The sequence below is a fragment of the Ahaetulla prasina genome, chromosome 2, assembly GCF_028640845.1.
Source record: "Ahaetulla prasina isolate Xishuangbanna chromosome 2, ASM2864084v1, whole genome shotgun sequence".
NCBI classification, from domain to species: domain Eukaryota; kingdom Metazoa; phylum Chordata; class Lepidosauria; order Squamata; family Colubridae; genus Ahaetulla; species Ahaetulla prasina.
In genome coordinates, this window is record NC_080540.1 from 197,495,765 (window position 1) to 197,523,314 (window position 27,550).

Here is a 27,550-nt window from a genome sequence, read left to right on the forward strand (position 1 = left end):
TGGGTGCCAGAAGTGGCATGCAGAGCCATCTCTCTGGGCACACGAGCCATCGCCCATTGCTCTTCCGGATTCCGGCGCGCTGGCCAGCTGGTCTTCACATGCACGGGAGCACCAGAAACTGGTAGAGCAAGTGGCCAGTACACATGTGCGCACCAGAAACTGGAAGATCATCTTTTCGGCATGCACATGTGAGCCAGGTGGCTGCTCTACTGGTATCTGACACGTGCAAGCTCCCATTTCAGCACTCGCTGCCGAAAAGGTTCACCAACACTGCTCTACAATCATCTGAAGGAGGCTTACTTGCTTAATAATTTGGGAAATAATTCCATTCTTGCACACTCACATTGTTACTGTATGTTTCACCTTTCTTGGGTTCAGGTGGATGCCCAATTCACAATGGCTTTCCTGACACAAGATGGGAAGCCCTATTCTCAACCTGAAGCTAATCCCAGGTAGAAATTCTGAACTAACTTCTTGAGAGTATTCCAGTAGAATTTCTGGGCAGGGCCTGAAATGAAAAATGAAACATTCATCTCTTCAGCTGCAAAGCCACGTCAAATTATTTGCACCAGCTCAGCTGGTGCATACCAGTTTCAAACATCCAGATACTTCACAGAGGAAGTGGAGAAGATAAAGGAGAAGTAAACTCCAGATACTAAAAAAATAACGGGCAGAGGGCTAAATGAGAAGTAAAACATGGAAGATTCTAATTCTACCCACCCCAGTCCCCAACAAATGCTATATTCCATTTAACAATAGTCTGAGTTAGTTAGGGAGGTATGATCAGCAGGGCAATGGGGAGGGAGATGTTTAAAACGATCATAGAATTATAGGCCTGGAAGGCACCTTGGAGATTGTAGGAAGAAAAATCTGATCTGGTTCCAAGCCGGAAGAAAGACGCTGGAAATAAAATGGAGGCTGACTTACTGCAAGGAAAGAAGGTTTATTTGGTTTCCAGAAATTTCAGTGACAGCAGCAATGTTTCTGGTATGGCTGACCAAATGGCTAAGTGAGTGGATGGATCTTTACAGGGTGATTGAGATGCACCAGGAGGTTGTGCAATGTAGGGAGCTTTCTGTCTTTTGCTATTCTAATAGTGGTGGGTAAACTATTATGTCCTAAAGGTCCCGTCCTGTCCTTAGAGCTGGGTGATAAATGTAGATTTTAGGAGTCTTTGTTTATCTACCTTTAATCCCTTCTGGGGAGCTGGGCTGAAGGCTGGGCACAAAATATCCACCTCTAAAGACTTCAGGCATCTGCTGCAGACTGTTTCCTATAGCACAGGGGTGGGCAATTAATTTTTATCAGGGGCCGCATGAGAAGCCTGAATTGTGTCAGAGGGCCACCAACTTTCTTTCATTGTAAAATACTTAAATTAAATATTTTGAATAGCTGGTACTGATAATCAGAAGAATAAAGCACTCTGTAAATATGTATATTAGGTTATGTGAAACTGTGGTCTATTGGTTAAATAAGAAAAACAATTATTGAACCAGTGCAATTTATTTTTCAAAATAAAAGTTAAAAAAAAAGTTTAATTTATGGTGTTTATGATTGGCCTCACGCGGGCCGGACAGGGACGTACAAAGGGCCGGATGTGGCCCGCGGGCCTTAATTTGCCCAGGTCTGCTATAGCAGGAAGACTGTTGCTGCTTTCTGCCTTTAAGAGCATGTTTCTCTATCCTGCCTCTTTTACTATTAAAACTATTAAGAGCAAAGAATAAGTCAGCCAAATGTTGAAAGTGCCACCAGATACCTGGGCCCTATTATCATGTGTGGTGGACATGGGTAGAAGCAAAAAAATACTAGACATAAGTACATACGTGGCTGGAAAAGATAATAAAGCAGCACATTGATTTAAAACCAGAAATATTTTTGTTGGGGAATTTTGCCTGAAACTTATAGTAAAAAACATATAGTAAAGACAATGCCTATTTAATTATTCATATATGAATTGTATTACAGCTGCAATACAAGCTGCAGCTAGAATTGTATTAGCACAAAATTGGAAAAGTGAGAAATCCCTACTGATGAGGTGATTAGGAAAATATTAGAATGTGCAGAAATGAACACATTAACACTTGCAAGAAAGAACAAACAGAACACTTGCAAGAAAGAACACTTGCAAGAAAGAACAAACAGAATATTATACGATATGGGAATTATTTTATCAATGGTTAGAAAATAAAAATGGAAGTTGGTAATAAAAGGAGATTAAAGAAGAGTAGAAAATATCATAAGATAGAGATGTAAACAATATGATGATGGTTATTATTATGATTATTATGATTAATATTATTAGATTCTTATTTATGTTAAGAGGGAAAAATGAACAGGTTTACTATGTTCAATATTACAATTGTAAGATCAGAGAATTAATATCAATGTAATGAATGCTGTTGTAAATTTTGATGGTTATTGCAGAGATATTTGTACCCAGATGATGCACCGTTTAAGGGAAGATGGAATGTTTGTATTAAAAAAATTATATATATATACAAATAAATAAATAATATTTTAATCTGGGGAGGGGGCCTTCTTACAAGATCTTCTAGTCCAACCCCCCCTGCCCAGGGCAGGAGTCCTTATCATTGGAAATGGAAGTACATATGTACACTTACAAGCATGTGATCCTGTATGACCAAGCCCAGATTTGGAGGTGATGGTTAACAGCAGGGGTGAAGTCCAGCAGGTTCTGACAGGTTCTGGAGAACCGGTAGCGGAAATTTTGAGTAGTTCGGAGAACCAGCAAACACCACCTCTGGCTGGCCCAAGTGGGGTGGGAGTGAAAATTTTGCAATATCCTTCCCCCAGGAGTGGGGAGGGAGTGGGGATTTTGCAGTATCCTTCCCCTGCCATGCCCACCAAGCCACACCACGCCCATCAAGCCATGCCCACAAACCCAAAAAAAAAAATGGATTTCACCACTGGTTAACAGTACAGTTTCCATTCAATGGAGGTCCACAAAACTCTTCCATAGTGAACATGTAAAAGTTGATTAATGTTCTTAAGCAGCATCAGAGCCTGGCAATGGCCAGTTTTGTACTTAATTAAAATTCCTTCACAGTCCTGAGACAGCACATTAAGGAAAAGCCTAGTTCTTAGGGCTGGGAAAGTCACAGCCTATGCTCCGAGAAAATTCAGAATACGGGATGGGCAATCTACAGCGGCAGATTGGGATTACACGGATTACGCTTGTTTTCCTCTTCATAATGAACAAAATCCAAGAATACTGAACCAATAGCCGTGTCCACGATTAGATAAGAAGCAAGAGTGCAGCCTGGGATGGGAGACCGCAAGCAAATTCTGGGCGTTATTTTATTTTTAACAAGCTCTGCAAAAGCAGACAATGGCAAACCATCGACACAGCGGGGCAGAACCGCACAGCGGTGCCCAGAAAGTCAACGGGAAAGCCCTGTGGGAGAATTGACTTCGGAAACTGCAACGCCCGTGGTTTTATTTCTAAGTCGCGCCTGTGAAGCTGTGTCATTATCAGCTGCAAAATTGGTTTTTTAATATATATATATATTAAATATATATATATATTGTTATGTATTAACAGTTGTGCCTTTAAATATTTGAGCGGGAAATCAGCACATTGCTGATTGGACGAAGCCTCCAGCAGAACTGTATAAAAGGAGAGGTTTTTCCCCCAGCCTGTTGCTGGGTTCACCATATATTAAAGAGCTGTTGTCACTACCCTGGTCTCCAGCCTCGTTACTTCCGAACTTAACATTGGCGAAGGTGGGATCTCGAGGCTAAGGAGAACCAGAACCGAGCTGAAGCACGCTAGTTCAACCCAGCAAACTCAGGGCAGAAACGCGGAAATGGCAAACACGCCACCGCACCGTACAACCCGGCAAGGAGAAATGGGGAACATATATGACCCGCTTCAAAGCTTTCTAGAAGCCAACGAACTACAGGATCCTGATAACCGCAAACGGGCTTACTTCCTAAGCCATTGCGGGCCGAGGTAATCGAGATTGCGGAAGCCCTGGCAGAGCCAACGCCGATACAATCGGTATCGTGGCCGACTCTGCAGACTTTGCTGAAGAACCATTTCGCACCGACGCCGCCCAAATACGTGCAGCGGTTTGAATTCGGAGAACGAGACAGATGGAGGGCGAGTCCATCGGTGACTACATGGCCGCGTTGAGAAGAGCGCCCAAGGACTGTGGATACCGAGACTTAGACGAGTGCTACTCGAGCAACTCATCCGAGGGGTCAAGGACATCCGCCACGGCGGCGACTGCTAGCCAGAGCAACCTGACACTAGCCACCGCCTGGACGAGGCCAGAGCACACGAAATGTCTACTAAAGCAGCAGAGACTCTGCAAAAGCCTCTTCAATCCAAGGCGGCGCAAAGCCAACGCCAGTACACCAGGAGGAGATTCAGTCCGAATCCGAAGGTGAGGCGAGGATGAGGAAGGGTCTGCCGGACCGAGAAGCGCGACACTGAGGACCGTGGCGAGTGCGGAAGCTGCGGAGGGCAGCATCAGCGCCAACGCTGCAGGTTTAAAGACGCAACATGCCGGCGGTGTGGGAAGAAAGGACACTTAGCTCAGGTTTGCAGAGCGCCCAACCTTCCGCCGAAAATTCAAATCGAATCAAAACGCTGAACCGGAAAGGCGGCCCGCGATTGGTTCAAACAAGAAAGGCGCAAGTCTAACCAAACGACTGTCATTATAGGCCGCTACCAACCAAAGTGGAAAAGAAGATTTTACAAAGCCCAAGATCGAGGGAGTACGGTGCAGGCTTGAAGTAGACACGGGATCAGCGATCACCATCATGTCCTGGGACACCCTGGCGGTCACTGCCGTCCGTCGCAAGCGCCATTTGCAAGCACAGCGGCTACGAGTGCACGACTACCAGGGAATCGCATCCCTGTTCGAGGGACCACCTCCGTCCGAGTCGAGTACGGCCTCACAAAAGACCCTGCCCATCACGATCGTCGAAGGAACTCTGCCCAGTCTGTTGGGACTAGACTGGTTTCGTGCCCTGGGCATGGGAGTGACTGGCATCTACAGAAGTGACTGCAATTTGAAAGACATTCTCTTTAACGAGTTCAAGATGTCTTCAAGGACTGCCTGGGCAAGTACAAGGGGACCCCTATTTCCTTCAACTTAGACCCCAGGTAGCCCCCATTAGGCTTAAGGCGAGAGAGTCCTTTGCCCTAAAACCAAAATTGATAAGGAGCTGGACAAGCTCATAAATCAGGGGTTTTGGTGCCAGTCGATCACGCAAAGTGGGAGACGCCAATCGTCACCCCAATCAAGTCGGACGGGTCAATTAGAATTTGCGCTGACTACAAGGCGACGCTTAACAAAGCCTTACAGAAAAGCGCTACCGGTTCCCGTAGTGCAACATTTATTGCACTCCTTGGGGCAAGGGCAAGTCTTTGCAAAGTTAGACTTGGCCCAAGCCTACCAACAACTGCCAGTAGACGCCCGCACAGCCAAGCCCAAACGATTGTGACGCACAGGGGGCATTCATGCACCCGATTGCAATTTGGGGTTAGTGTGGCACCAGGGCTGTTCCAAAACCTGATGGAACGACTACTGCAAGGGCTCCCAGGGTAGTTCCTACTGATGATGTCCTAATTTCAGGGAAAACATGGAGGAATTGGGGAGTTAAGAAAGGTCTTGAGCATTTTCCGGACAGCCGGATTAAAAGTCAAGACAAACAAATGTCAGATAGGGGTCGAATCGGTCGATTTCTTGGGCTACCGGATAGACAAGAAAGGAATTCACCCTACTGAGAGCAAGGTTAAGGCAATTAGGAAGGCTCCAGCGCCCAAAAACAAAGCAGAGCTGCAGGCATTCCTGGGATTGGTTAATTTTACGCGGTCTTTTAAAGAACAAAGCAACTGCTATGGAACCGCTGCATAGGCTCTTAGGAAAAATACTGTTTGGTCTTGGGGAAAGTCAGAAAATAGGGCTTATGAAGCAGTCAAGAACCTGCTCTCAAGTGATAGCCTGCTCATCCAATATCACGACTCACTACCCCTAGTGCTGGTTTGCGATGCGTCACCTTATGGGGTGGGGGCTGTACTCAGCCATAGACTACCAAACGGCACAGAAGCCCCTATAGCGTTCTACTCTAGAACGATGTCCTCCCCAGAGAGGAACTACAGCCAATTAGACAAAGAAGCATTAGCCATTGTATCAGGGTCAAAAATTCCATGAGTATGTCTTTGGGCGGAATTTTGAAATCGTGACTGACCACAGACCGTTATTGGGACTACTGGCTGGCGACGCCAACACCTGTGGCACTGTCGCCACGCTTGACTCGATGGACTATATTTTTAGCCGCTTACTCATACAAGCTGCAGCTAGAATTGTATTAGCACAAAATTGGAAAAGTGAGAAATCCCTACTGATGAGGTGATTAGGAAAATATTAGAATGTGCAGAAATGAACACATTAACACTTGCAAGAAAGAACAAACAGAACACTTGCAAGAAAGAACACTTGCAAGAAAGAACAAACAGAATATTATACGCTATGGGAATTATTTTATCAATGGTTAGAAAATAAAAATGGAAGTTGGTAATAAAAGGAGATTAAAGAAGAGTAGAAAATATCATAAGATAGAGATGTAAACAATATGATGGTTATTATTATGATTATTATGATTAATATTATTAGATTCTTATTTATGTTAAGAGGGAAAAATGAATAGGTTTACTATGTTCAATATTACAATTGTAAGATCAGAGAATTAATATTAATGTTGTAAATTTTGATGGTTATTGCAGAGATATTTGTACCCAGATGATGCACCGTTTAAGGGAAGATGGAATGTTTGTATTAAAAAAATTATATATATATACAAATAAATAAATAATATTTTAATCTGGGGAGGGGGCCTTCTTACAAGATCTTCTAGTCCAACCCCCCCTGCCCAGGGCAGGAGTCCTTATCATTGGAAATGGAAGTACATATGTACACTTACAAGCATGTGATCCTGTATGACCAAGCCCAGATTTGGAGGTGATGGTTAACAGCAGGGGTGAAGTCCAGCAGGTTCTGACAGGTTCTGGAGAACCGGTAGCGGAAATTTTGAGTAGTTCGGAGAACCAGCAAACACCACCTCTGGCTGGCCCAAGTGGGGTGGGAGTGAAAATTTTGCAATATCCTTCCCCCAGGAGTGGGGAGGGAGTGGGGATTTTGCAGTATCCTTCCCCTGCCATGCCCACCAAGCCACACCACGCCCATCAAGCCATGCCCACAAACCCAAAAAAAAAAAAAATGGATTTCACCACTGGTTAACAGTACAGTTTCCATTCAATGGAGGTCCACAAAACTCTTCCATAGTGAACATGTAAAAGTTGATTAATGTTCTTAAGCAGCATCAGAGCCTGGCAATGGCCAGTTTTGTACTTAATTAAAATTCCTTCACAGTCCTGAGACAGCACATTAAGGAAAAGCCTAGTTCTTAGGGCTGGGAAAGTCACAGCCTATGCTCCGAGAAAATTCAGAATACGGGATGGGCAATCTACAGCGGCAGATTGGGATTACACGGATTACGCTTGTTTTCCTCTTCATAATGAACAAAATCCAAGAATACTGAACCAATAGCCGTGTCCACGATTAGATAAGAAGCAAGAGTGCAGCCTGGGATGGGAGACCGCAAGCAAATTCTGGGCGTTATTTTATTTTTAACAAACTCTGCAAAAGCAGACAATGGCAAACCATCGACACAGCGGGGCAGAACCGCACAGCGGTGCCCAGAAAGTCAACGGGAAAGCCCTGTGGAGAACTGACTTCGGAAACTGCAACGTTCCGCGTGGCTCTTATTTCTAAGTCGCGCGCGCCTGTGAAGCTGTGTCATTATCAGCTGCAAAATTGGTTTTTTAATATATATATATATATATTTCTGAACGTCAACGCTCACATCAAGCGCCTTTTCTGAAGAAGCCCGCTTCCCCAGCGCCCCTCGCAAAGGGCTGAAGGTCTTCCCCACCTGCCTCCCCCTCCCTCGGCCGCAATGCCCTCCCCGTCAGAGCGTCTCGCTCGCGCACAAAAGAGGAGGGAGGGGCGAGTAAGCGGCCTTGGTTCCTTTCTCCTCTGGCTCCGCCCCTTCGCTTTCCCTCTCACCCCAGCTCGCTCGTACGTGTGTGTGTGTGTGTTCTGCAGTGACTTAGCAAGCGTGCGCCCTGCCTATCGAGCGCGCTTGCTGCAAGCGGGCGGATCTTTCCTATTAGAAGGGCTGTCTTTTTTTTTTTTTAAAGCGGGTGGGAGATAACAAAAAAAAAAAAATGGATTTCACCACTGGTTAACAGTACAGTTTCCATTCAATGGAGGTCCACAAAACTCTTCCATAGTGAACATGTAAAAGTTGATTAATGTTCTTAAGCAGCATCAGAGCCTGGCAATGGCCAGTTTTGTACTTAATTAAAATTCCTTCACAGTCCTGAGACAGCACATTAAGGAAAAGCCTAGTTCTTAGGGCTGGGAAAGTCACAGCCTATGCTCCGAGAAAATTCAGAATACGGGATGGGCAATCTACAGCGGCAGATTGGGATTACACGGATTACGCTTGTTTTCCTCTTCATAATGAACAAAATCCAAGAATACTGAACCAATAGCCGTGTCCACGATTAGATAAGAAGCAAGAGTGCAGCCTGGGATGGGAGACCGCAAGCAAATTCTGGGCGTTATTTTATTTTTAACAAACTCTGCAAAAGCAGACAATGGCAAACCATCGACACAGCGGGGCAGAACCGCACAGCGGTGCCCAGAAAGTCAACGGGAAAGCCCTGTGGAGAACTGACTTCGGAAACTGCAACGTTCCGCGTGGCTCTTATTTCTAAGTCGCGCGCGCCTGTGAAGCTGTGTCATTATCAGCTGCAAAATTGGTTTTTTAATATATATATATATATATTTCTGAACGTCAACGCTCACATCAAGCGCCTTTTCTGAAGAAGCCCGCTTCCCCAGCGCCCCTCGCAAAGGGCTGAAGGTCTTCCCCACCTGCCTCCCCCTCCCTCGGCCGCAATGCCCTCCCCGTCAGAGCGTCTCGCTCGCGCACAAAAGAGGAGGGGAGGGGCGAGTAAGCGGCCTTTGGTTCCTTTCTCCTCTGGCTCCGCCCCTTCGCTTTCCCTCTCACTCCCAGCTCGCTCGTACGTGTGTGTATGTGTGTGTGTTCTGCAGTGACTTAGCAAGCGTGCGCCCTGCCTATCGAGCGCGCTTGCTGCAAGCGGGCGGATCTTTCCTATTAGAAGGGCTGTCTTTTTTTTTTTTTTTTTTTAAAGCGGGTGGGAGATAACAAAAAAAAAAAAAAATCTTCTCTGATTTTTTTCCCCCCTTTTAAACTGGCGTCTTGCGATGCTTTGCATACGAAGCTGCGTCGCCAGACCCGGTATAGTGAATGAACGGGATTCTTTGCTCGCGCAGCGACACCTGTAAGGGGAGAGGGGAGGGAAAGCGTAGGCGGAGGTGTGGTGCAGACGCGGGATCTGAGATCTTTGCTACAGAAAGACAAGACTGGTACCAGACGGGCACCCAACCTAAAAACATTAAAAAAAAAAAATCCAGCCTGCATGACCGTCACGAAGGTAGGAAACCGTTGCAATTAAAAAAAGGAGGAACTAAGTCGATGAACCTGCTCTTGAATAATGTCCGAAGAATTAAACTGGCCAGGCTTTTTTTTTTTTTTTGCCAGCTGTAAACGAGCGGCCGATTTCACATCTCTCTTATAAATACTCTGTAGTTATAATATTCTTGGTGCGCTATAATAATTGTGAAGTTAGAGAGAGCTTCTGCTCCTGGAACTGAATGATAATTCGCGAGGTGGACAAGACTGCATCATTCTGCATCTGAAGGGCGGGGTGAAGCAAAACAATCGAGAGAAAATCCTAGTCCTTGAATTTACATATATTTGGCAGATAGGGTCCCTGCGGTTATCACAAAAATATGGGACTTATTTTGTAGAGACCCGGGGTAGATTCCCCATCCCAGCCTTTTCTAGACTTAAGAGGAACTATCTACCAGGAAGTTCTTGGGTAAGAAATGTTTCTCTTCCTGGAAAAGAAAGATATATTTTCTATTATAGTCTAGAAATTAGACCAATCAATTAGATGCATTGATCTGTATCTGCATTCTTGCAGATCTGACAAAAACTAGAGTTTATTTTTCAACGTCGTCGTGCTTGGAGATGAATAACATTTGTTTCTAGCATCAGGAAGTGAAGAGGGTCATAGTTTGTAGAGATTTCTTGAATTGGGTGGAGCAGGGAATTAAGTGAACTTGGGCAGTGCTGGCAGTCTACTCATTGCTTTTCAGACTGGTAGCTATCCTTTGCATCGTTGCCTATGACAAGGTAAGAATTTCCCCCAGTGAAAAATCCTTTCCTATTGGAAGTAAATTCTCCTTTTTACTGTGTCTATATCACAACTTGACAAAAATGGACATTAGCTTTCATGGACATATCTTCAATGTTGAAATATTGACTTCTTTTCAGAACTTTAAAAAAAGGGAATGCTAGCTGATGGACAGCCTTGGTCAGCTGGTTAAGTCAACAAAATGTGATTTAATGCTGATACATATTCCCATTTTAAATTTTCTATTAATTAATTAATTTACAAAATTAGATACTCAGTGTTTATTATATGGCTGGTAGAGATACTTTCTCCCACCAAATATCTCTTAGATGTGTTCAGACTACAATTTGCATAATCCCAAACCAGCAAAGATATGTGGCTGAGAAGAGAATTTGTTTATTACCCTTATTATATCCCAGCTTTTGGAATAACAGTTTTCCCAAAGTGGCTTGCAAACAGTGTAAACAATTGTAAATGAAAATACAATACTACACCCCCTTCTCTTTCTCCTTCTCCCTCTTCCTTAAAAGACATTTCACTGACATGTTGGAGGGAGACCAGATGAAGGCTGATCTAAATAAGGGGATTTGTTGGAGGTATACTGTAGATAAAGCTGTTGACGAATGTAGTAGAATGTGTTTATTGCTCAGCCTTTGCCCTGGGGTTTTCATGCAGAAGGAATGTTGATGTGACTTTGTCCCTGGGACCAAAGAAGCTACACTGAAGTGTGCAAAAGGATTGCTTTTTTATTATTGTAATGAGACTTTTGCTGAAAGAAAGACTCACATTAATGATGTTTATAATTTATAGATGATGAAAAATATTTTTGTGCTATGAGAAGCTTGTGGGTGTCAGGTAGTTGTTGAAAGGGAGACCTTACTTAGAGTCTGTGGAGGTGACTATTACCTGTCAGGTATCACTTGCATTGGAAGTGCATATCAGCAGCATTGGAAAACATGTGATTTATCTGAACCTTGAAATGATGACTTGGTCCCTGTTTAGCCTAACATATTGGTTCCAGCGCTGAGCGCTTCTTAAAGTTCATAAGCAAAATATAAAGGTAATAGCCACCTACTACATTTCCCTTTGCCATTTCCTGCAATTAACTGGAACTTCAGTAATGGATCTAAGAAATGTTAATTTCTTTCTTTGTTAAGACATACAATGTTCTCACCCTTCTTTTTCTTTACATATCCTACTTCCAGAGCCCCGTGGCACAATAATAACCATTCTCAGAACATAATACAGCAATCCAGTAAAATCTTTCATAAATAAAGCTTACAGGCTTACATCAAATTTGTTGTTTATGAAGTTGAATCTTCATTTCTTGAATTCCTACTGCTCCTCAGTGATTCTTGGCTGGCTGCTTTTTCAGATCCCCAAACTATCTTTTTCAAAAGAACTGTTGTTTGTGCTGGTTTCTATAGATTCTGAGCAACTGTTTCTGAGCAATTGCAGGGCTAGAATAGCAAGGCTTCATCATTGTGACAGAAAGGTGGCTCAGTCATTCATCTCCACTATATTATCCTTATTCTCTTCATATCCTCTCCTATTGGCCTTCAATCCCATAAAACCATAATCTGTAGGGTTTGGAAGAATTGTAGAAAGCTTCAGTTCAGCTTATCCACATATGTCATCATCTGTTCAAATAGTGTTTCTGGAAATTGCTCACGATTGAACTCAGTAAACCTCAAGGGGAAGGGTGTTCCACAGTTTTCTGGAGTAGCTACAGATAATGCAGTTTTGCATGGTTACTTGATGTCAGCTTAGGCAATTCCAGATGTTTTGTTTTCCCAGCTATGAGACCTTATTATGAGGACTCTTACCAGATTTGTATAATGGTTTCTGTCATGTCAGTACTAAACTTGCTAATACTTTCAGACTAGTGTAAATCAGTAATGTTTGGCTTGCTCAACATCAAGCTCATCGTATCATATGGATAGCCAGCCATATGTTGCTCTTGCATGATTCCACCTTCCTCCAGAGATCTAGTAAAGAGAGGAAGGGGACTGATAGGGAGGAATCCCCTACTATTCTTGACAATTGAAACTAGCCCTGAGGGTTTTCTGAAATCCGCTAGAATCAAGAAAGTTCTGTTGACTTTGGAGGTATGGCTCAAAGACTGAGCTGTATCTTAACCATGCACTTGGTTATCAGTGGCAAACTGGATGTTATTATAGCCACAAAAGCGGTGCCATATAACACTGATTAATATCATTAAAATATTTAGATCATATTCTTCATTTCATAGTCACCAGGCAGTCTTTTAAACATATTTTAAAATCCTAGTGGGCTGTTCAGTTTAATAAAAAGCATCAACTAAATCAGTTAAAGGCAGCAAACACATCAAATATTCAACACATATCAATCAGCTTAATAAATTAGTTTCAAATGTCTAGACAAAAATCTGATTTGGATGCTTAAAAAAAAAATAAGCGTGTCAGCATTGATTGGGTGGCTTCTTCAGAGTCTGTGTGCCACTATAGCAAAGGCACAATACTTTTTCATCTTTGGCCATTGGAGTGGAAATTCTGGGTGTTGCAATCCCAAAGCATCTGGAAAGTCCCAGTCTCCTCAAAGATCTAGTGATACCTCCTTTGGATAATGAATTTATAAATGTTAGCTGTGCAATTAAAACAAATAGATTTATAAATTTTGGTATGATTGCTTCCTCACAGCTAGTTCCCATCTAGATCCATTGTGTATGGAAATTTGATTTCATAAGTAGCTTATTTCACATGAAGTTTCATATTCCAACAACGCACAAGGTGAGGGGGAATGGAACAGGTCACTGGAATCAAAAGTACCGACATGGAGTGGGTGAGACATGTGATTGAAGTGGACTGGGATTATCCTGAGTTTTAAATGTATTTTAATTGATATTCCATGCTCCCTGTATATAGAGGTTGCAGTATGCCTAACATTCAGATGAGATACGGAATCATATTTAAAATATAAACAAGAATTTGATAATTTAAAACCAGTTCAGAGATAATGTGTAAAATATTATTTTGAACTCTCAAAAGTGCTGTGAGTCCTGTTACTATTTTTAATTATTCCTATGAATGAACTTGTACTAGTACCTGGTAAAATATTGGAATAATATCCAAGAACAACTAAAAAGAAATTCATAGCAAATATCTTCACCTGTTTAAAAATGGGATACGTATCTTGAACCACTTGTGAGTAGGTTTTGTGTGTTGATGTTTCAGCCCTTGGAGTGCAGTGCAGAACTTTCCTATTTATTAATTAGACAGAGCAATTTTCTTTAAAAGTTTCCATGTCTTTCTGAAGCTCAAATTATCAAGTGGTTAATTATGAAATCACATTGTGCCATCCTTTGGAAAGTACAATTATGTTTATTAGAGAGAAACACTGGGACATAAAAAAATGTGGTTGTACAGTATGTTATAGAAAAGGGGATGGCCCTGTGAACTAGCAAGCTTGGAGTATATCCAAAAAGAATTTCCAGTTGATGGATCCTGAATATTAGGAGCTGCTGTGATTTATGAACATTGGATCCTTCTAGAGAGGAACAGTAGGGACAACTCCCTGTTTGAGCAGCAGTTTTATTGAATTCTGATATATTTCTGCTTTCTTGATTGTGGTTTGGACTTTGGTCTTGCCTCTTGGACTTTTTTATTTTTTGGAAATAATACATACACACACACACACACACACACACACACACACACACACACTGAATACTCGTTGGTGTGACATTGTATTGGATTACAGCAGGGGTGTCAAACTCAAGGCCTGTCCGTCCCCCCCCTCCACCGAGCTCCGTTTTCAGTGACAGAGGGCTGCAGGAGGCTGTTGACTCTGAAAACGGAGCTTGGGAGTCCGTTTTCGCTGGCAGAGCGTTCAGGCCACAGGCGCCCCCGACACGACGGATGTCAAACTGGCCACACAACCCCCCCCCAGGTCAAACACAACCCTGATGCGGCCCTCAATGAAATTGAGTTTGACACCCCTGGATTACAATATTACCTATAATCCAGGGGTGTCAAACTTGAGTTCATTGATTGTGTATATTGCTGGTTCTTACAACAGTTAGCCAGTCTTATGCTGTACTGGGCTTGAGTTTACTCGGTTGCTCCTTCACTCTCTGTATAATACTGTATTGCATCCATAATACAGCATGGGTAGTGAATTGTGGAGACTTCAGTAGAGTTTATTTGTCTGTTTATTTAGATATATGAATTCTTCAGCTAGTTCTGTTCTGATCAATGTGACCAGCAGCAAAATGTCACAGCTTCAGGGATCTTTCGTAACCATCATAAAGACAGAATATTAATCGAATAAATGAATAAATAATCTAGAGACACCAAGGATTGAACTGGGGAACCAGATCATCATGTTTATATTTGTCACTGAGTATTTTTCTTACCTTGCTTCCCCCCCCCACCATCTGTCAAAAGTAAGGGATGGGATATATTATTGCAGTATTCACAGGCTGGCCTTGGTTATGAAGTTACTTATTATTAAGGAACATATCTGGTGCAAGATATATAGACTTGTAGCCAATGACAGTTTTGCAAAACGAACTATTGCTTTTAAAGGTTGGGAATTCATTTTTGACAATTCCTGCTTCCTTGCTAATATGTGGAAATAGCATAGGTTATGGTAGGGAGAGTTGCAGTAATTATGGGACAGCTAATGAATGAGGAACCTGCATTCTACATTGTGCTAAACTATGATTTACTTAACTAGGATTTGTTGCATATTTTTTGTTGACCAGCTTCCTATACTTAAAGTGAGCACAAAGCAAACCATACCAAAGATCAGCATGTTGTGTTAATCCAGGTCAGGTTTCAGGGGCTGGTTAAATGTCACGTTAGAGAATAGGAAATCTGTGACATGCTGTTCCAGATTTTATTAAATCACAGGTCTCAGCAGATGCAACCACAGATATAAGCTGGTTCAAAGATCAAAGATACTGGAAATTACAGTTCAACACATGGAAGATAACATATTAACTGTAAAGTCATTGTTAAAGATAAAGAAAGACCTCAACCTACATCCTTCCAACATTCCTTCACTGTCTTGTAGGGATTACTACCTATATTTCGTAAGTGTGAGTTGGCGGTTGATCATGTTGGAGAGGATATTATGCTTGTAGCTGTGGATCTTGTTACAAGATTTCATGTTTCATTATTTATATCCCTGTCTATTAATCTGTACCAGCTCTCTAAGCACAGCTGGCTCTGTGGTAAACAAAGGAAAAATGCCGATTCCCTGATTGTTGCTATGATTGAAAAACCACTGCTGACGTTGCTGTTTGACAATGTTGTGGGCTGGGCCTGTTGAGGAAATCTTAGGTTCTTGGTCAGCAATGACATGTTTGCCTCTCTTTGGAAGATAGAAGAAGACCAAGGTGGAAGATCAAGAAAACTATAGAAATAGGCAAGTTCCTAGAATAACTCTTTTTCTTTTTCTGAAAAAGTACGTTCTAAATGGATTGAGCTATATGACTGAGGTAATGAATGACTCACTGTATATTATCTTCTTTTTGGATTGATTTAATTATCAAAATGAAGACAGAGACTTTGGCAATGATTGCCCTCTTATTTAAAAAAAACCAATCCACTCCCTCACAGTGCTGTCTAATTTAATTATGGTCCTAGAAAATGTATTACTCAACTGTAAGAAAATAAAGCGTGAATTAAAACTCTTCCGTTTTGCTACCATTTCCACTTCCCGCCTCTTCAAAGACGATCACAAATTGTTAGACTGAGAACAAAAAAACCCCCAAAGATTATTCCACCATTGAGTCACCAGTAGCTCTGTAGCAAGAAAACTTTCTTCACTCTCACCCCATTAAAAAAAATAAAAAATAAAAAATTGTCTGTGCCCTCTTCCACAGTCTCTTCCTTTATTTCACAGTCCATGATTTTTTCTAGTCATATGCAAAATAATAAAACAATACAATACAATACAATACAATACAATAATAAAATAATTCAAGTGGTTCTTGTAAGGGGGTATTGAAAAAAATGTCAAATATGATGAAGCAGCAGTTTATGGACATTGGGAAACAGACATATTGCAAGCTATGTAGAGCCACAATTTTTTAGGGAATAAAAGTTTCAGATGCACTGCGACTGAGCTAGAAGTAAATTAGTTTACTTGATGAAATCACCTGACAGGTGTGGGATTATAGAGGTCCAAAGCTGCTTTCAAAATGTTATGGAGTTCTCATTTGAGAGTACCTTACGTTGGGACCAGAGGTGGTATTCTGGAGAACCGGTACTGGAAATTTTGAGTAGTTCGGAGAACCAGTAAATACCACCTCTGACTGGCCCCGCCCCATCTATTCTCTGCCTCCCGAGTCCCAGCTGATTGGGAGGAAATAAGGATTTTGCAGTAACTTTCCCCTGGAGTGGGGTGGGAATGGAGATTTTACAGTATCCTTCCCCTGCCCCGCCCACCAAGCCATGCCATGCCCACAGAACCACTAGTAAAAAAATTTGAATCCCATCATTGATTGGGTTCATTGCGATAACATAAGATAGGTTTTTTGAATGATGAAATAAATAGAAAATGTTGCTGACATATGTATATGCCAGTCTTAGTACCCCCCAAAAAAATCTTTTCATAATTAAAATGGAGCAGCTTTAATTAATTCTTTGGTGGCTTCTACAGATAGTCCTAAACTTACAACCATTCCCTTAGTGATTGTTCAAAGGTTCTGAAAAGCACTGAAAAAAATGACACGACTGTTTATCACACTTATGATCATTGCAGCATTCCCATGGTCACTTGATCAAAATTTGTGGCAACTGGTCCAAATTTATGATGATTACAGTGTCCAAGGGTCATGTGATTACTTTTTGTGAGCAAAGTCAATGGGGAAGCCAGATTCCCTTAACAACCATATTCCTAACTTAAAAACTGTACTCATTCACTTAACAACTGTGGCAAGAATAGTCATAAAATGGGGCAACATTCACTTAATAGCTGCTTTGCTTAGCAACAAATTTTGGGCTCAATTGTAGTTGTAAGTTGAGGACTTACCTGTATTTCCACATCAAGGCAAGTTTATTTAAAAACAATTCTGTTGAATGGCAGGGTGGCCAATTGTTGCTGCTTTTTCTTTGCTAGTCTCCCGGAATCGTCCAGCTTATCTGTGTTTCCTCCTCCCTCTATTCAGGACACAGAAACAATGAAAAAGCTCAGATTCCTCTATGATTTTTACTTCCTTTGTACCTTCAAGTCAGTGCTGATGCCTGGCAACTGCCTAGACTAGTCTCTCAGTTTTCTTGGCAAGATTTTTCAGAAGTGGTTTATCCTTGCTGCTTCCTAGGGCTGAGAGAGAGTGACTGGCCCATAAGTTTCCGCCTGGTATCTTAACTACTGTGCCAAGCTGGCTTTTCTTTTATGTATCTGTATCAGGCTGAAGCTAATTGCAACAAGGATGCAAAGCATTTCTATGCTTCCCCTGGGCTTCCCTACCATGGGAAGTAACAGAAATAATTAGAACCTTCATATCTGACTGGAGAAATCTCTTCCCTGCATTATGATTCATTGGTTGGTTGATTGATTTGCCAACACAAAGTAAAATGCAAGCCTGCAAAGGAAAGCTGAATACATAATGGCTTATTTTTCAGCAGAGACTGAATCTCAAATTGTTGCAGTTTTATAAATAGATAAAAATCCACAGGAAAATCCATGGGAGACAGAAAACTCCATCAACCAAAGCAAGAGATGTTACTCATAGTTTCTGAGAATCTTCCCACTCATTAGACCAGGCATATAGAAGCTGCGGCTTTCAGGATCAGTGATTTTCAAAGTGATCTTCAGACCATTGGTGATCCATGGATGTCTAGCATGTGCCCATTTCCCTTTCACTGCTGATCAGTTGACTACAACCCATTCACTGCCCCAGCCTCTGATTTTCAATGTTCACCACCAGTCAGTGGATCAGACCAGAGTCCTCTTGCCACCTCAATCCCACTTCTCCCCGTTCAACACAAATCAGCTGTTTGAGAATGGATCAGTGGCTGAAAACTTCATGAACACAGGAAGAATGTGCAAAGAGCAATGTATTTAAATCCATAAAATGACAGAAGTCAACAGCTCTTGAATATCATTGACTGTGAGTCCACAGGTATTCTCTTATGTATAACAGTGATCTCAGACAAGCAGCCTCAAAAGAGACACATAACTAAGAAAGAAGATGATGAATAATGATTCATTATTTTAGATTAGATTAAAAGCCCTGGTGGTGCAGGTTAAAAAATGCAGTATTGCTGGCAAACTCTGCCCACAGCCTGGAGTTTGATCTTTCTTTCTTTCTTTATTTATTTATTTTGTCATAACAATATATGTAGGTATCATACAAAAAGATTATATAATATATAAACACATATATGGGTAAATATAAGGGGTATAAGCATATATGTATATAGGAAGAAGAAAAGAAAAACAACAGGACAGGAACGGTAGGCACGTTTTGTGCGCTTATGCATGCCCCTTATGGTCCCCTTAGGAATGGGGTGAGGTCAATAGTAGACAGTTTTTGGTTGAAGATTTTAGGATTATGGGAAGAGACCACAGAGTCAGGTAAAGTATTCCAAGCACTGATGATTCTGTTACAGAAGTCTTAAAGTTGACCCATCCTTCCGAGGTCAGTAAAATGATGCAGATTGTTGGGGGCAATATGTAAATAATGCTTACATTATAAACCTCCCAGAGAGTGCTGTAAAGTGCTATGGGGTGGTATATAAGCATAGATGCTATTGCTATTGCTAAAATTGGGATTTTATTAAATGGGAATCATCTTTCCCTGTGTTCCTCAGAGATTTCTTTACCAGCATATTTGTCCTAATAATTTTTAGGCTGGCAGGGATACATAAAATAATTTTAACGATATATAAATTCTTAGTTGGGATTATGATTGGTGTAGAATTTCATTTTAAGAGCCCCTTTTAAAATAGAGGGAATGAGAAGACATTTCCAAATGCAACTAGATCTATTACGATATTCACTGAAAAAAAATGTGAAGACAAAAACACTGGGAGTGTTCAGGGTGTGTGTGTGTTTGATATATTTGGTCAACGTTGTTCAAACTTTTCTTGGTCCATAATGGCATAAAATTTGAGAAACACAGTTTTAGCTCTATTGGAAAAATACCCGGCAGTTGTAGGCAACAAGACAAACAATGCTGGAAATTGTAGCACAATAAACTCTTGAAGACCACATAGATACCCTAGCTTATATTTATCTATTGATCACAGTTTCTTACCCAAAACTCCTTGAGGCAATTTTGTCTGCAGATGGAAAAAGCCAATAACTCAGTAATGCTCTTTGTTGACAAAGACCATTGTGCTGTCTCTGTTCCTCCCCCCTAAGCAATATTCATCCATTTTCAGGAATTTCTTCTCCGCTGAGAATTACCAGAGCTCTGTGGGTGAGGTGCATTTTACTTTATACACTTTGCAAGAAAATTTATGTCAGCAATTCTGCTATTTTGTTGATAATTTGTTACGTCTTTTCTGACTCTCCCTGTTATTTGGATGCATTCTCTAATTTTTATTTCTATTAATCCTGCCTTTCTTTGCTTGGTGGGATTATCACTAGGGAATTTAGAAGTCATCCAACAATTGCATTCACATTACAGCAAAGAGGCTTTTGTTATCATCTGGTGATAGCTGATGATGCTAGAAGTGGCTATAATCACTATGGGGGAAATGGCTTTTAGTCAGTGGGTTTATCATACATCCACCAGCTGTGGCCCAAAGATGCAGTGCTAACCATTTTTAAAGGACATGACCTTTGTTTCATACCCAGCTTACAGCAGAAAGCGTTAACTATTTCAGTTTTGAAGTAATGTTTGTCCTCTTTTCCCAATAATAACATCTGGAAGATGGCCTGACCTTGACTCTATGTTAGAAGCCGACTTGGATAACGTTGAGAATACTTAATGTTTTTGTTTTGTTTTTTCTTCTCTTCTGAAGACTTTAAAAGGAACTAACTTGCACATAACTGAACTTTACTAAAATTGACTATTGGATTATGGACTGGAAAGATTGGAGGAATATAATAGATTAACTTGGACTTGGACTATTAATGCTATTTAACAGAACACTCCATGAGTCAAAAGAAGAAAGGTGTTAGAAGAAAAGAAAAGGGGTGGGGGAGATTCTAAAATTTGGACAATTGGGAAGATATATAATTGGGAAACTTTAAGGTTGTAAATTAAAAATTTAAGGGTATAAAAGGAGATTTAAAATATTGAGATACTGGAATTATAAAAATATACTGAGTAATTTTCATTACATTGTTATAAAATGGATACAGAGGTATATGAAGATATAATTTCAATGACAAAAAGTATGGGGGAATTTTTAAAGAATGATAAAGACACAAATGAATGTAGAAGTTATTCAACAAGTAAAAGATATTCAAGAAATAGGTGAGAATTTAGTAGAAACACAAAATGAGATGCAAGAAGTTAAAAATAAAGATGAGAAAGGAATAAGTAGGAATCAACTAGATAACTCCCCAAAAGCTAACAATAGAATAGAGAGAAAAGAGAAAAACTTTCCCCCAAAAAAAGATTTAAAGGGAAAAAAGAGAAATATATTTTTTAAAAAGAAGGAAGTTTTGTTAAAGGGTGTTCAAACAATACAGCAGAAAGAGATAAAGGGTATTCAGAAGGGAGTATTTGGCAGGCACAAAAATATCAAAAAGACCTTTAAGACTCCAAGAGAGAGAGACAAAAGGCTGACTAAAAATGATGGGACTCTAAAAAGGTTAAGAGATGATGGATAATAATAAAATAAGAAATATAAATATAAGAAAATAGATTAAAATGGAAAATTTAGGAATAAGGGGAATATATACATATTTATATATAAAACCAAGATGAGTAGATGGAAATTTAGGATTAGGAAATTTAGTTGTATTATTAATATTTACAGTGTGTTAAAGTACTGTGAATTTTATATATTAAGGATTGGAAATTGTGGAGACTTTGAGATACACTCTCAGGATTGATTAAATATGGTTAATATTTGGCTCTATTAATAATCCTACACATTTGGAATCTGGAAGTTATGGTGGTATAATGAGTAATTTTTAAAATATTAAATAATAGCATTTACTAGGGGAACAAATACACGGCGTAAAGAAATGTCATTTGTGTTTAAATGAATTATTGGGAAAACGACAAAGGATTATAAAAAGAGAATAGCATCATTGAAGTTGGAAGATTAGGACTATATATACTGATTTGTTCTATTAGTGTTAACATTGTTAAAAAAAAAAAAGACTTGACCCAGTCATTGTCCACAAAATATGTTTATGGATAAAAAAAAATATTTATAAGAAAACCCCAATGTGGGTGATGGCATGGTTAGCGTTTGGGACATGCCCAGCTCCTGTTGCATTTTAAGAGGCTGTGTTGGCATGCCTCCTCTCCTTCATGTCTGTTCAGCAATTTTCTACCAGAAGAGCTATAGTAATCTGGTGTCCAGTTGCATGGATCATCTCCATCTCCATCTCTCTCTCTGTCTCTCTCTCTCTCACTCACTCTCTCTCTCTATATCCCAGTATATATATTCCTTCCTTCCTTCCTTCCTTCCTTCCTTCCTTCCTTCCTTCCTTCCTTCCTTCCTTCCTTCCTTCCTTCTCATCTGTCTGTCTGTCTCTGTCTCTTTGTGTTTGTATATGTGCTTTGACAATTTGGTGGGTAAAGAGCTGACTCCAGCTCTTGTCAGCCAACCTGAAAAACAAGAGACAAGCACTGAAGATATTTCCATTTCAGTATCCCCAGGGCCTGCTGGGTTTTCTTTTTTCAACATGCGCTTAGTGCTCTTCCAGAAGAATGATAAACCTCTGTTTAAAAATAGCTCTTAAAAAACAGATGAATGATGCAGGGAGAGCAGTTGCATGGTGAAGTGGGGAGATCTCTCACTGGACTGAACAATCTCTTTTCATTGCCTGATGAAACAGCCTTCTCCACTTGAGGATCTGACGCACCTTTACCAGGCAGGTTCTGACCAGTGGTGCTTGTGGGAGGATATCTTAATGAAATAGAAAGCCTCTCTTGGTAGATAGTGTCTACCATTCCAAGGATCAGTTGCGAGTCCAGTGAGTGATCTGCTTTTCTGGGCCGTCCCTATCTACTCCACATAAATCAGCTCTCTGAATAATGTGCCAGGTTTTGACAGATAGCTAAAATTGAGGGTCTAGCCACTTGTCAGAACTTGTCTCTGCCCCAGGTTAACCATGTTTAGGATAACTGATTGATAAAAGTTTTCCTGCCACTTATCAGTATTTGGTGAGAAATAAAGCTTGGAGTCCATCAGTCACCAAATACCAAGCTCCAGTGGTACAGTATTTATTTCACTAGGATTCAGGCCTGGCCATAGGACAGAATAGTATTCATTGCTCGGATAGATGACTTTCATTGAGACCTGAATATAGAAAATACAACTTTTTTGATTTTGCTTGACTTTTCAGCAGCATTTGGTCCTATTGACATTAATATCGTTCTGGATTGCTTGTAAGATTCAGGGTTATTGTGTTTCTTCTCCTTCCTAAAGGAGCAGTGCAAATGAATCCTAAAGGAGCAGAGAGATCATCCCAATGTGCCCTCTATTGTGGGGTCCTCTTCCCCCTTCTTCTTAATATTTAAATAAGTCCTGTCAGTTTCGGGGGAGCATGCTGATAATTCCAGTTTTACTTCGTCATCCAGGCCAGGTCAGAGACTCTATGGTTCGTCTGGGCCCAAGTGGTTGGAGATTGTGGAGTCTGAATGACAAGAAGTAAGTTGGAATTAAACCCTAATAAGATCAAGAAAAGGGACATGGTGGCTCAGGGGCTAGGATGTTGAGCTTGTCGATCGAAAGGTCGGCAGCTCAACGGTTCGAATCCCTAGTGCTGCCGTGTAACGGGGTGAGCTCCCGTTACTTGTCCCAGCTTCTGCCAACCTAGCAGTTTCAAAAGCACAAGTAAAAATGCAAGTAGAAAAAATAGGGACCACCTTGGTGGGAAGGTAACAGCGTTCCGTGCGCCTTTGGCGTAGAGTCATGCCGGCCACATGACCACGGAGACGTCTTAGGACAGCGCTGGCCCTTCGACTTTGAAACGGAGATGAGCACCGCCCCCTAGACTAGCACATACCTTAAGATCAAGACAGCATTTGTCCAGAAGCCATGCTTTTATCTTTGGATGAAGAAACAGCTCTTAACTTGAATATTCTCCTGGACCCATGGCTTCTGTTACATTTGCAGGTGAAGGCTAAGTTTGAGGGGAGCTATGTTTGAGAGTGAACAACTTTGGATGGTGTGCCACTTAATGCATTACCTGGAGTGGCAGGCTGTGACTACAGTACTCTTGCTCTCATTACTACCAGATCAGATTACTGTAACATGCATTAAGGCTACAGATACCTCAGTGGTACAGGAGGCAGTTTCTGCTATGATATAGGTGTGAACCATCACAGCCATGTAGCACCTAATAAGCAGGCATTACACTGAATTCCAGTAACTTTTCAGATAGCACTCAAAATGTTAGTTTTGACTTTTAAAGCCTTACAAAGCTTGGCTTACAGGTAGGTATCTGCAAGGCAATCTTTTCTAAATAGGACTCTCCTGTGTAATTATGTTCATCTTGGTTGAGGATACTGAATGGTACCCAGGTATGAATAGGGCAGTCTTTGTTTTGTAGAATAATCTTTAGTTTCTGGCCTAGTTAGCACTAACCCTGTTATCTTTTCACAAAGCTGCCCAAAAACAGTTTATCGCCCAAATACCTGATGGTTAATATTGCTTGATTGTCAAGATGATATCAGTACAATTGAATGTATTTATTGTTTATTTATTTTAATTGGTACATTGTTGTTATTGTTTGCAGTTGTTCTGTTGGTGTGTTGTCAGCTGCTGTCAGTCACAGATTTAACTGAGTAAAATCCATTTCTCTTTGTTGATATGGGCCAACCTATCACACACAGAGGCAAGCAAGAAGTACTTCCCAATAGTAAGGTTTCTAGCATAATTGGTGAAAAGGTCATAGGAAAACAGTTTTTTTTTAGATCTTTGACCAGGGTTGGCAAAAACTCTCTGCCTCTTTTGTTTCTTTATAGTCATCATAATGCCTAGAATCTGATAACTAGTGCTGTACAGACTCTGTACAAAGAAAATAAAAACAAAATAATCAAATATGCTGCTGCAAATCTGGATGTGCACTAGATCCAGCTTTTGGTTCATTGATCATGATGGGGTCACCTTTGAGTGCTTCCATGTGAAACATTTCTTATACAATTGCTTAGACTCGTTTGCAGAATTTTCTGTGGGTTGGGTGCTCAGTGATTGCTATCTTCCATTTGTAAGCCTCCAGTGTTTACCAACTTTTTCATAATGAAGAATCCTAAGAAAGGAAAGATGGAACAGTCGAGCAGAACCTCTGTTGCTGCTAATATTGCAACCTCTTACCTTGAGCCTTCGTCTCTCACGATAATCCATACAAAAGCACAGTTATCTCAATGGTCAACACCAATTGGCTCTAAGTCTGAGGCAATAGTATGCCAAAACAGCAGAGGAGAATGTGTTGAGTTCTGATATTCAATATATTCTGTACATTTTTCACTGGCTCTCTCTGAAATGTTTCTCTTAAGAGTGTTTACAGCTGATGGGCTCTAATGCATACCTCTTCCCACTTGGACCAAGTTCTTCTCTATCTTTGGAGTATCACTTTGCTTTTCTTTGGAGGTGTCTTGACCAGGGCAAGTATATTATATTCCTCCAAACTTCAAGAAAATGACTAAGAAAAAGCTTTGTAAGCTGGAATTTACCATGTCATTGAAACTGAAGGTGCCTTATTACTTATGGAGAAAACTGATAAAGGAGCTATGGATTTTTAGCATCCAAGCAGCCAAGGTTAAAGTGAAATGAAGCTTTGTCTCTCTCCAGAAAGAGGATTTGGATTTTAATTACTCTTCTTAGTGATTCTTTTTATATTGGTACAGAAAGCTGGAGTGTGAAAAGTAGTGTTTATGCAGGGAAAACATTTGCAAGAGACATTCAGATTCTCATTCTGTGTTTTGCTTTACTATATCGATATCTCATTACAAAAACCCAATAGCAAAGTTCACGAATTTTAGGTAGCTCTAGGATTTTTGTTTAAAGATGTATGTTGGAAAGTATATCCAATCTCAACTTTGGTTCCTTCTCAGCTTGGCCAAGTTTTCCCCTTGACAATCAATCGGCAAGTCTCTAATTATGTAACACCATAAATTTAACATATCCTCCAGATATGTTTGACTACACCTCCCACCACAATAGCCAACATGCTTAATTCTCTGGTTGGATTGAGATAATATTTATCTCCTTGCCTGAACACTGATTTTCACATGAACACCTTTCTTAGTCTTTAATTCATTTAGTGACCATTCAAAGTTACAACGGCACTGAAAAAAGTGACATGATTGTTTTTCACATTTAACAATCACTGCACTATCCCCATGGTCATGTGATCAAAATTTGGATGCTTGGCAACTGGTTCATATTTATAACAGTTGCCACGTCCTAGGATCATATGATCAGCTTTTTCAAGTTTCATTGATAAGCAAAGTCAGCAGGGAACTCAGATTCACTTAACAATTGTATTACTAACTTAATGGCAGTGATTCGCTGAACAATTGTAGCAAGAAATGTCGTAAAATGGGGCAAAACTCACTTAACAAATGTCTCACTTAACAACATAAATTTTGGGCTCAATTGTGGTTGTAAGCCAAGGACTACCTGTATAAGCTTCTGGTCTTGTGGATTTTTATGACAACCTTGTTCTTTCTCCGTTTCCTTTTGATTTTATAGACCTTTTCCTTCATTTGTTTATATTGACCTTTTGACATTTGCAGATGACATTTTCATTAGGTCTCCATCCTGTTTTTTGTAGAGATACCAGGTCTTTAGCTCCACAGCTTTCCCAGCTCTACCTTAATATGACCTCAGGAGAACCTGAATGATTATTATTCCTTCAAAGAGATCACCTATATCTTTCTAAAGACTAAAGTTAAACTTTGAGATAAGAACCGGTGGTGGCCTACAGGATGTACTTAGGGGTCTTAGTAAACATAGCATTGGAAACTACCTTCCTGTGAACCAAATCTGAGTCGCATAGGTCTCGTCCACCATCCTCCACAACCCCTTCCCAATGCATAGTTTTCATTTCAGCATTTTCTTTAGAAAATGTTTTCTGTCCAGTTATTTGTATCCAAGCTACCGTATATACTCGAATATAAGCCGATCCGAGTATAAGCCGAGGTCCCCAATTTTACCCCAAAAACTGGGGTAAACTGGGGACTCGAGTATAAGCCGAGGGTGGGAAATGAGGCACCTACCGGTTGGGGAAACCCTCCCTCCCTCAGCTGAGAAGGCTGGCGGCTCCCCCGCCCCGCCCTCTCACTGCACCGGCAGGGCTTCCCCGCGCTGTCCGGTAAAATGTGAAAAAAAGAAAAGAAAAAAAACCTCGAGTATAAGCCGTATATACTCGAGTATAAGCCGAGGGGCTTAAAAAAAAAAAAAAACTCGAGTATAAGCCGTATAGACCCGAGTATAAGCCGAGGGGACGTTTTTCAGCACAAAAAACGTGCTGAAAAACTCGGCTTATACTCGAGTATATACGGTAATAACATTGGGGCTTTACAATCTTGTCTTGATAGCTACAGCTCAGAATTTCCCCACAGAAACAAATCTATGTGGTAGGTTGGAATGAAAGTCTGAATGAGTACATGAAGGATCCAAAGTCACCTAGTAAATTTCTGTTGTGACCCAGGCCCAAGTAGGTAGTAGAAAACTCAGTCAGTGAAAAAACAAACAAACTTTATTCAAACAACTGAGAATTACTTCGTTTTCAGCGTAGTTCAACTAAATTAAATCAAATTCCTCCCAAAACAAATTTCTCAGTCCTATCACAAACCTTGGTCCAATTAGGCAAACTGCCAAAGGGCTTTCTTGGCAAACGTTCAGAAGACATTGATACAAAACTAAATGCAAGAAGACGAAGCTACCAACGTTGTTTTCCGGCAAAGCCCAGACGCCATTGCTGGTCTGTTTTAAGCCTTATGGGAGGGGCCAATCATCTCTTGGCCCTACTCCCGAGTCGTCCTCTTTGCTTGAGCTGCTCTTGCCTTCTGGCAGCTCTTCTCATGCGTGCTTTAGGAACAGGCTCCTCCTGTTACTCTGCCTCACTACTATCAGGCTCTGGAGGCTCTGG

General features: G+C 40.9%; 1 protein-coding gene across 2 annotated transcripts in view; it reads left to right on the top strand.

Moving 5' to 3' along the window:
- Window positions 1-9,298: 9,298 nt before the first annotated feature.
- CORO2A (coronin 2A) overlaps window positions 9,299-27,550 on the top strand; it is a 67,728-nt gene continuing 49,476 nt past the window's right edge. Inside the window, exon 1 of one of the 2 annotated variants that reach the window (XM_058165896.1) lies at window positions 9,299-9,559. In XM_058165896.1, coding sequence (XP_058021879.1) covers window positions 9,545-9,559 — 15 coding nt within the window. In that variant the 5' untranslated portion in view covers window positions 9,299-9,544. Of the gene's footprint in view, window positions 9,560-10,174; window positions 10,324-27,550 lie in introns of those variants that run through there. The other variant, XM_058165898.1, reaches the window with a different exon arrangement.